The following is an 11,145-nucleotide window of genomic DNA, read 5'->3' on the forward strand; positions in this document are numbered from 1 at the left end:
TTTGGTACAAAAATCTATTCTTATTCAGCATGTAGAATATAATAAACCTATACAAGCTCAAATCCGATATAGGAATAATAATTTATGATTATAAACAACATAATATGTAGGGATATTACTATCCCAACGGGGTTTTGTCCCCATAACTTAAACTCCTAATTAATCTGCAAGCATAGCAGATTGCAGTATGATACAACAACAGAAAAGCTTATGTACATCTGAATCTTGAATGAAATAAATAATGAGATCATTTTGCTCATTTTCACTTGCCTGGCTTTCAGATCGTTACAAAGGTTTGTCGAAAACAAGGCAAGCTGGACAGGAGAAGATACATGACTCTTATCGACCATCGACATGCAAAAAGCTGAACCTCTTTGGCAGAGAGATAGGGAGAGAGAGAGAGGGGGGGAGAGAATGGAGTGCAACTTATAATTTATCATCATTTGCTGGGTGTACGCTTACTTCACTAAACACTTAATAGTTATTATCCGCATTCATGCACCTTCCTCTCTTTCCCCGTTTTGTTGCTGGCTGTAGAAAGCTGCTACCTGTTGTTGCAACTGTTAAAAGGGATAACCAAATTATTCATTAGTATGGCTGAAACTTTACTAAGAGTATATATGATAAATAAGAGTATACCTTTTTTCATGTCTTGTGTTTGATGACAAACTATACTAACTATTGCACTATCTTAATATATATATTTGAGAGATGCAAAATAGTGTTATAATATAAATCACATTAAATGATATATAAAAAAAATGACAAAAATGATAAATTATATGTAACATAATTTTCTATAATTCTTTTTCAAAAATCAACATTTAATTTTTTTTTATGATATTAACATGAAAATTATCATAAATTGTATAATAATCGTAACTTTATATAGTTTTTAATAAAGTATTCAACACTAAAATATATAAATGTAATAAAGATGTATTGAATTATAAAACTACATTTTCATATAACCTTATCCTATTTGTTAGTTTTTAACTCAGCCTTAGCCTTGAAGAAAAGTTTTAGCCAATAAGGTAATGGAATTAATTGACTTGTCACATTAGTATATTATTGTTAGTTTTTAACTCAGCCTTAGCCTTGAGGAAAAGTTTTAGCTAATAAGGTAATGGAATTACTTGACTTGTCACATTAGTATATTAGTATACCAAACAATGGTTTATAATATTGTATATAATAATAGTTTATCCTATCATATCTTCAAGATGAGCCCTTAAGGTTTCAACCTAAATTCTCCAAGTTGGACGTCGCATATATGTAGTGTAAGCAAAAACCAAAAAAGGCTAAAGAACAACCAAGCATGACAATGAAAGTACAATAACTTACATGCATGTGTTTTAACTTCTCAGAAGTAAGTTCATCTGTCAAACTGACCATCCTGATAACATAAGATAGAAGGACCAGGTGAGATTTTTGAAGTCAAAGAGAAAGGGTTAGTCAAAAAGTATTTTACAACTTATAGTAACTAACCGAGACTGAAGTTCTGAAATTCTGGCCAGTAGAAGTTGTTCTCTTTCTGAAGTTGCTGTATCAACCTATAAAACGTTCGAGAGAAAAACCAAGCTCGTGAAAAATCATGTTTTACTATGTGTGAATTATGTCACCACAACAGAGTTGACAAATGCTTAGCCAGATATTGAAATACGCAATAGTTACAAATAATTAAGCATCCAAGTGACGGGATAAATGGAATGAAAATTTGCTTACACTGCCATTATTCTCTAAACTGCGAGGCATTGGTGGCAACTTTCCATTCTGAGAAGCTGAAAATATTAAATGCACTTGTCATGTAACCAACGCTATACAGGAAAAAGAATGTCCTCAAACATAATTGGAAAATCTTCCACTCACCATCATTTGGCTCAGCAGTTTGCAAGCTACTCAACAGACTCATTATAAGATCCTGGAATGAAACAGAACTCACCAATAAGATTATAAGTTGCTAAAGTTACATTATCAGTTTTCCAACGGAAACACAAGCAAATTATATGTCATTTCTAAAACTTCAGTTTCTCACCTGTTGAATAGACGTCTGCTGGTAAAGATTGTGAAGGTGAGGCACGATAACTGATGCGGGAACATTCAAATTGGCAGAATCATTGGAAGACTGTCCAATTGGCTAAAGAGAAATACATCCAACAAAGACAGAAAAACATTATATATCAAACAATTGCAATAATCAATGAAACATCATAGATACTCTTTAACCAACCAAAGATGTCAATATCACAAAAACTATGATAAATAAGAAAGCTGGCTTTAGAATAAATGGTAAGTTACAAACCATTTGTTGTTTGAAATCCAACATCCAATCACCAACACTGGCAGATTTCCTCAGTGGTGAAGAATCCTATATGTAAATGTAACAGGGAGAGAATATCAAATAAGACAGGTAAAGAACATAAATAATTGACAATAATCAATTAGACCATCAACCAACCTGTGAAGATCGACGTGAAACTGAACTTGCAGGAATATCCTGAGCAACAAATGAAGTCAGTTGAAGTTGTAGACAGGAACAAATCAATTTTTGGAATAAACTTATACCTTCACTAGATCTAAATTTTCTGATGTCACTGAGAACCGCCCTTTAATTTGCACTAGATTAGCCTTTGATTTATCATCTGGGGAATCTCTGAATCCTAACAAGAGTTGATGGAACAAAAATCAAAACCAAGTGCTCAACAGGATTGGTTCAAAAAGTACCAGAACTTGCAAAATAGCTTACAATACAAATGATAATTGAAATACCTCCAGAGGATTTTATTGGGGCTGATAAACTATTTGCCGAAGCTCGATTAGGAAGCATCAATGGACCACTAAAGCTTGGAGCTCTTCGCATATCACGATTACTTTTCTCACCAGGTAACTGATTTTCATTCTCAAACCTACAAGCAGCAAAGCATTGCAAATTAAATTGGAAAAGGACACCTCAATCACCTATAAGCATAAAGTGACAAATTGGAAAGCTGCGTACAATAAACGCTGGCTCTATTTATTTTAAATTCAAATTAAACTAGTTACATAGTATAGTTATAAGCCCCTCAATAAAGATAAAAGTGAATAAGAGGATTCTACCGAAAACACATCCTCTAGAAAGATGGACTGAAAACTTTTCTAGAATTCCATACAAAATAAAGTAAGAAATTGATTGCCTATGGGTTATTAAATGTATTTTCTAACTTAATGTCTGCAATAATCATCATTAAAATAAATTATACAATAACTTAAAACTTAATTATTTTCCGGTTCCACATTGTCAGCTGCAAGTCCAAAAGGAGAATGTAGCAAATGTGGAGGTAAGGGCTGGCTTCTCCACAATCAAATGCATAGCACATAGAAAACATGGATGGAGTAGTAAGATAATAGGGGGAGTACAGGTCGAGGTATCGTTCAGATGTGTTAGAATTGACTAAACAAGGCAAAGGCTTTGTTGTAAGGGGAAACCCCTTGGAGGAGAATCCTTTTCCCTGTTCTAAAACATTTAAGAAAAATGTTCCTTATTTTTGCCTGTTTTGATCAATTTTTCACTTCTCAACTCTGGGTTCCTAAAACGATAGTGCAACCTGTAGGATAGGATTTCTTGTCAGGGAAGAAATGAAGAAGTAAATGGTGCAAAAGTGGCAGCAAGGGCTGGGTCCTCCACAATCAAACATTTAGCACATAGAAAACATGGATGGAGTAGTTTAGAATTTTGCAATGTCGGATCTCATTCTCGGGAAATGATGTCAACAGTTCTTAGTTTAATGATAGTGACTCATTTGGTTGGATATGAGAAAAGAAGACGCAAGACCAGAACAAGCTCGGTCATTGGAGAAGAAACAGGAAAATCAAGAAACAAAACCAGAACCTGACAAGGTAACAGAAACAAATGATGAACCAGTGGCTGATGTGGTCAAGGCAAAAGTTAAAGGAGGAGATACCGACATGGCTAAAGTGTTTATAGTACACACTAACGGATTTCATAGAGATGGTGACGGACGAAATCCATCGTAAGTTTGTTACGATAAAAAGGAAATCACCAGTCACAGTTGTGTCTTGGTGTAAAGATAAGGGTCAAGAAGGAGATAGGTATGTTTACTGTGGTGAAGCACGGGTGGAAGTACCGCTTCGTGGCAAGAAAATTTTAGGAGTTCGGCTATGCCCCCACTGGCCAGCACAACTGAAGCTGACAGACGTCAGCCTACATGGCCAGGTGTGTGCACCTAAGAGATCCATCACGCTGGTGCAAAGAAGTGGGCTCTGGAGGAGGAGGAAAAGAAACATGGAGGAAAAGAAAGGAGTAGAGACAGAATTGACATTCTGCAGAGAGGGTTTGATTCTTGACCAAGTCCAAATTGGTTTTAGTAATGAAACTTGTTAAGGTGAGCTAATGCATCTGCCAACCACGCTGATATTTGGACATTAATGCAAGGGCCAAGCGCAAGCTGATAGAATAAAATAGCCTCTTACTGTTCCTGGACCAATGTAGATCAAAATGGACAGACAAGAATGGGTATAGTTCCTAGATTTCCAGTTTCCAAATTGCAACTCCGTGGGCAAGGTTGAATTTTAAGGGGTAGCATTGTTAGGACATAACAGAACGGAAAATCAGTTAGAGACAGTTAGTGCAATCAGCAACGAATTCGATAAATAAATGGAAAGAAGGTACAAGGGTTCAGGTATCAGTATCAGTCAGATTTGGTCGCAATGAGTGAATTGAGAAAAGGCTTTGCCGGGAGAGGAAACCCTTAGAGGAGAAATTTTTTTTTAGTTTATTTTAAATCATCCAAAAAATTGTACTTATTTTTGTTTATACCGATTTTCTATTCTCTTCCCTAGATTCCTAACATAATCTTACTGTTTTTTTCCTCATTTACCGTTCAAACATGGGGAAGACGGTTTTTTACTTTTCATCCTTCCATTTTATTCTGTCCCTTTTCTTTTCATTCCAATCTCTAAAACTTCCAATTATAACCCAATATAAGAGCAAAAAACAATGATATAATATGAAATATGCAACATACCTTTCAAATAGACGCCCTCTTTCGGGTAAATAATGACCAAGCACTGTTCCAGGCACCAGCGGCCCACTTTGGGTTTTGCCAACTTTCACTGCCTGAGTTTTAATCTTGCTTGTTCCCATGTCCTTCTCTGAAGTAGATGTTGTTGCCTCAGCAATTGATCCATTTCTTTGATCACTCTGCAGTACGTCATTACCACCAACATGTAACACGGGCACATCATTACCACCAACTTGTAATGTGAACTCATCTTGCTGTGAATTATCCGAATTCCTCTTGTCCACACCAAACTGGGAATCACTTGTATCCTGTCATTTCAATTAACAGAGAATTTCATAGATTATTTTTACAGTAAGAAATCAAAAGACGTGATTTGTTATAAGATATTGTGGCACCTATGTAGCTAACTTGGGGACTCCACCTAGTGGGAAAAGGTATAACGGTTGCATTCTTATGATAAAAATAGTTCAGAACAGTTCAACCAACCTTATTAGAGTTGAAGAACTTGTTTTCATCTTCTTCCTTTATCTCTGCAATATCATCCTCCTCCTCTTGTACCTAGTAAGATCATAAAATATTAGTTCTGACTAAACAGAGAAAAACACTGGCCAAGTATAATCTGAAAACACGATAATTCATACCAATGAAGCTTGAGCTTTCAAATCATCAACGTCGAAGTTCCACGCACTAACTCCTCGCTTATATTCACTCTAGAAAGGGAAATATATAGATGGATTAGACTTCAATGGTTGTAAAATCAACAATGTTGTTTTCTCTTTTCTGGAAGAAAACATACGCTTCAATAGATGTTAACTGAACCTTTAAAATGTCAAGCTTTCAAAAGATAGGTTATCTCATTATCTCACTTGAAAACCAAAAACATTCTTAGAATTGGGACCAATAACCAAAAAGACCTCCCCTTTGTATATATAGACTATAGACTATGGAAAGTACTTCATTTATTTGTTTGTTAATTCTTTTTGAGGCATTTGGCCAAACCATTATAGGGCTTTTAAGTGAAAGTAGAGAGAGAAAAAAAAACTTGTATTCAAGATAAGCAAAAACAAGGACATTCTCCAAGGAAACAAAGAAGCAAGAAAAATAAGTTTTTCACATATCTTTTTCTTTATAACATAGCATTTTGTAGAAATGCTCTTTGCGAAAGCATTTAACAAACTAGCAAACTTTCATAGCAAGGTCAAATAAGTGTGCAATCTTGGTTATTACTATGATTTATAAATTAAAAAAAGAAGTCCAGAAATTGCCAGTTCTTTCCTTTTACAATTAATTCTACGAAAATCAACCAAAGGTCTACCATTCCAAGTAATGCACTGTATCTAACAACAAGACTGCAATAAGCTATACAATAAAGTTTTCAAGTAATGAAAAAAACTAGTATCAAGAGAAAGAAAAGTAAAATGACAAACTTAGCCTGTATTGACCCATATATAAAAATGCTAGCAGGATCCACTGGATCCTGAAAACAATGCACCACAGTTTATGACAAATAAAAATTGGATATCAGCTTTTTACCTGAGATATTGCTTCTTGTTCTGCAGAAGGCATTCTCTTCAGCGCTAGTTGAGCTGCATCTTTAAGCTGCAAGATTGTACTAAAGTCATGCAAATGTAACATAACAAGAGAAATTACAGAACAGGCACTGAAGAATGCATGAAATCAAACCTGGAGGGCTTTTACACGAGTCCAAAGAGGCGGTAAATCTGCAAATAATTTCTTCACAGAAAGCTCCGGAGGCTTAGCTTGTTTGAAGAATGAGTGTTTCAGTAACTTGTCCACAGACGGCCTCTTCGTTTGATCTTTTACCAGGCACATAGCAACCATTTCCTTAAAAGACTGATCACAACTGGAAGTACGTTAATTAGACTACCACTATTAAAGTACTCCTTTTGTTTTTGAGGAATACTTTTAAAGTACTAATACTTATTAATTTACTATAATTATTAGTTCAGCACATCGTAATTTCAATATACAAACAATATCCAACATGTTAAATTGCAGTTGCAGTAGAGATTGCATCATTATTGTTAATATTGCAGATAATCACAAATCAAATATGAATGATAAGTCCCCAATTGTGGCTGCAGTAGAGACTGCATCATTATCGTTAATCTGTGTTGCACGGGTACGGCACCCAGTACGGGTACGGGATACGGGATTTCTCAAAAAACAAAGGTACGGGTACGTTAGGATATTTTTTTTTTTAATTCAAAATAACATAGCATGAGGAAATTATATTGCTCAAATGACGACAAAAATTCAACCAAAAAAAATTACGACGCTAAAACATCCAAATTGAAAAACTAAAGTACGGGATAAAACTTAATGTCTATGCATCAATAGGAAAAATCACACTCCAACAGTGTCAATATCACTATTTCCTTCCTCATCTTCAGTAAAAAGACTAGCTTCCGTGGCAGGTTCATCCAGAGAAAGACTAGCAACTTCAATCTGTCAGATAGATTCCATTCATCTCCACCAATATCCCACATTCTTGTTTAGTAAATGTTGTTGTGGCTCTTGAACCGTTTGAGTTCATAAAAAAACAAACTATAATTGCTATTAATTCTCATGAAAAGCCTCATTTCTCAAGAAAAAAAGAGTTATGCGTACCCTGAGAGTACCACCGCTGTACCGTAACCGTACCAAGGTTTAAGAACAAAAAAAAAAATTTGGTACATCATGGGTGCGTACTGTACGAGTACCCGGTACGGGTACGTTTTGCAAATTGGAGTACCCGTGCTTCAGAGTCGTTAATATTGCAGATAATCACAATCAAATATGAGTGATGCAACCCCAATCGCAGTTGCAGTAGAGATTGCATCAGTCCTTAATATTATAGATAATCACAATCAAATATGACAGATGCAACCCCAACCGCGGCCGCAATAGAGATTGCATCTTTATCCTTAATACTACAGATGGTCCCAATCAAATATGACCGATGCAGGCATAATTGTGTTAGAGATTGCATTGTTATCCTTGATAATGCAGATAATCACAATCAAATATGACTGATGCGTCCCTAATCGCAGTTGTGTGAGAGATTGTATCATTATCCTTAATATTGTAGATACTGCAAATGATCAGAATCAAATATGACTGATGTGTCCCCGATCGCACTCGTATTAGAGATTGCATCATTATCCTTAATTAGTAGATAATCACAAATCAAATATGAATGGTAAGTCCCCAACCGCAGTCACAGTAGAGATTACATTTTTATCGTTAATATTTGCTAAATAATAGTATGAGTGTAAGCAACCCCAATTGCGGTCTCAATAGAGATTGCATCATCATCTTTAATATTGCGAGAAAATCGCAATCGAATATGACAGATGCATCCCCCAACCGCGGCCACATAATATTTTACAAAATGTTGTCGAAATCCAAATACTTTTTCACTCCCGTCATTTATTAGCCATAATTAATGAAAAAGCAGAATAAAACCACATATATTAATAAAGAAGTGTCTCAGGTAAGTATCAACTAACAATGCAACGTGTAGGCAGAAAGAAAAGGCATACCTTCGAGAACTTTCTATCACGATCGTAATCAAGGCCAGGAGGTGCATTCTGTATGGTCATGAGTAAAACCTATATATATACAAAACAAACAATTTATAGTAGCAAATCACTATCACCCTCACCTCACCAATAACATTCTCTGTTCTTTAAATTAACTCATAACGACAAAAAGCCGAATAGAACAACAACCACATTTATCCCTTCATAGATAGACAAATACCTTCATTGGAGGATACTTCGAAAAAGGCGCATGACCATGAGCCAACTCAAGCGCCGTAATTCCAAAAGACCAAATATCAGCCTTGAAATTATAACCAGTACCAGGTTGCAACACCTCCGGCGCCATCCTTCAAAACCACAAAAACAACATTCAAATCATTGAGTCTGATACGGACACAACACGTAATACTTACATGCAATCATTCCAGTTTCTCAAATCATTACAATATCAATGTATCAGTGTTGTGTCAGCGCTTCATTTCACTTCATATACACTATCCAGCACTGAAAATACATATTAATCTGACACAAACACAACACTGATATTTACATTCAATCATTCCATTTTCTAAAATTATTACACCACCTATATATTCGTGTTTGTGTCAGTGCTTCATAAAACATGCATAACGAATAAAAAATTAAGCACGAAAACAAAGTATAAAACTAAAAATTACCAGCAAGGAGTACCGACGAAAGTATTTCTAGAACGCTGACGATCACCAGTATCAAACATAGAAGCAGAAACACCAAAATCCGAAAGTTTGACTTCACCATTAGAATCAAGTAAAATATTACCAGCTTTAACATCACGATGAATGTGTCCATGTTGATGAAGATAATCCAAAGCTTTCAACGTCTCTTTCAAAATGGATCCAATAGCATCTTCTTCAAATCCATCAGGATAAGCTGATTTCATCAAATGCAAACAAGAACCTTGCGCCATAAAAGGCATAATCACCCAAAGTTTACGATCCACAACGAAGGAACAATACGATTTCACAACGTTTCGATGATCGATTAAGCTCATGATCTGTGCTTCTTTACGAATATCATCGAAATTTGAATTGCATCGATCTAGATCGAGAGATTTCACCGCTACTTCTTCGTTGTATGGAAGATAAACTGCATGATAAACCGTTGCGCTTGCACCGTAACCAACTTCTTCTAGAAGCTTGTAATCTTGAGGATTCGCTGAGTAGCTTCTGCTTCCTGAACCCATTTAGTGATGTGTTTGGTTTCTGTTTGTTGACTCAAGTCAATTTTATATATAACAAGCACAAAACTCAATTTTCAAAATCGATTATTCGAACAACTAAAGAAAAAAAGCACTTAATGATGAGTACTAAGCTTCTTCTTTGTGTTTACCCATTTTCTTCGCAGTCTTCGATTTTCAATCTATCTTCTACTACAAAGATAATAAGCCGTGTTAATTGTTGCAATTTTATTTTACTTTATTAAATTAATTTGGTAATTTGTTATTGTTATTTTTGGTATTATTGTGATTTTGACTGAAATTTATTATTAATTATGATTATGATATTTTGGATTTTATATAAGTTTATGGGTCTTGGGCTTTGTCATCTTTTTTTGGCAAAAACTATTTAGGTGTAGGCAAAAGCTATTTAGATGTAGGTTGTAAGTTTCTATTAGGGAAGGATAAGCTTTTTGAGACTTTGACATGTTATTCTTTGGATCTTAAAGTTTGATTAATCTTATAATTTTTTAGTTAGATTCCAAAGGTGTGGTTGACAACTTCAATTTAAATTTACGATATGTGGATGATTATTATTTGGGACCATTTTATTCAAACTTGTATATCAACCTTGGGGAGGTTGAAGGTGGTGCAGTTGAAGGTGGTAGATGTTTTATATGATCGTGGTTATTTGAGGGGAGTACGTGCAAAGGTGCTTCGATGTCAAAGTCGGTATAAGTATAATATAGTTAAGGAGTGAAGAGTATAAGTGCTACTTTTTTTTTTTGGTCATGTATAAGTAGCACTTATACCATTTTTTGGATAGCAAAAGAGTTATTGTCATGGTTTTTATGTTTTTTGGCCATATGGCGAAGTGGTTAGATGTTCGTTCGGTTGGTACAACATCTAAAATATAGTCGGTTCTCTTATTTTTACATATCAAATTATTAATAGGTAGTATCAACTTAGACCAAATATTTGGTAACGAACGAGATAATTTATCTTTTAAATATATAAGCTCAATAGTATTTTTTTTTTTTTAGTTATTATGTTACAAATACGAAGTTTTTACCGTCTTTTAATAATAATTAATTTTTACTCCTTCAAAAAAAATTTAATTTTTACCGTCGAAAAATCGGTCGATAAATTCTCCCCTCCCAATCAATTTTTTCCTATATGCAAGGGTCAAGAATTGAGATCGAATATTAACAATCAGACTAATACATTGTTGATAGTCATTAATTGATAATTCTACATGTATCGACTAAATTATTCCTTTTAAAATGATAGTAGCTATCTTTTAGCATTAAAAAAGTAACAAATGTTTTGGATTATAACTTTTTGAAATGATTTTTTTACTTTGGGGGAAAGAACTCGTGTAAAG

General features: G+C 34.7%; 1 protein-coding gene across 1 annotated transcript; it reads right to left on the reverse strand.

The window, feature by feature from the left end:
• LOC146956914 (uncharacterized) lies at positions 1-9,984 on the reverse strand. The gene is made up of 18 exons (XM_085732564.1): positions 9,244-9,984; positions 8,787-8,913; positions 8,567-8,635; positions 6,705-6,875; positions 6,555-6,620; positions 5,663-5,731; positions 5,508-5,579; positions 5,025-5,329; positions 2,770-2,906; positions 2,566-2,660; positions 2,459-2,497; positions 2,303-2,368; positions 2,036-2,137; positions 1,870-1,921; positions 1,726-1,781; positions 1,489-1,553; positions 1,345-1,396; positions 1-560 (listed from the first exon to the last, which is right to left on the reverse strand). Exons 1-18 carry the CDS (start codon positions 9,786-9,788, stop codon positions 495-497), a joined length of 2,154 nt encoding a protein of 717 aa, XP_085588690.1. The 5' UTR covers positions 9,789-9,984; the 3' UTR covers positions 1-494.
• Between the last annotated feature and the right edge of the window lie 1,161 nt (positions 9,985-11,145).

This window comes from Medicago sativa, chromosome 1, assembly GCF_051527215.1.
Source record: "Medicago sativa cultivar Bolivia chromosome 1, Bolivia_mono, whole genome shotgun sequence".
NCBI lineage: Eukaryota > Viridiplantae > Streptophyta > Magnoliopsida > Fabales > Fabaceae > Medicago > Medicago sativa.

Bases quoted from the DNA above. Each gene is read 5' to 3' on its own strand.
- LOC146956914 (XM_085732564.1), bottom strand. From the start codon at position 9,788: ATGGGTTCAGGAAGCAGAAGCTACTCAGCGAATCCTCAAGATTACAAG. The intron at 8,636-8,786 runs GTATTTGTCTAT...GTATATATATAG, and splicing joins CGAAGTATCCTCCAATGAAG to GTTTTACTCATGACCATACA. The intron at 1,922-2,035 runs GTGAGAAACTGA...GTTTCATTCCAG, and splicing joins AGCAGACGTCTATTCAACAG to GATCTTATAATGAGTCTGTT.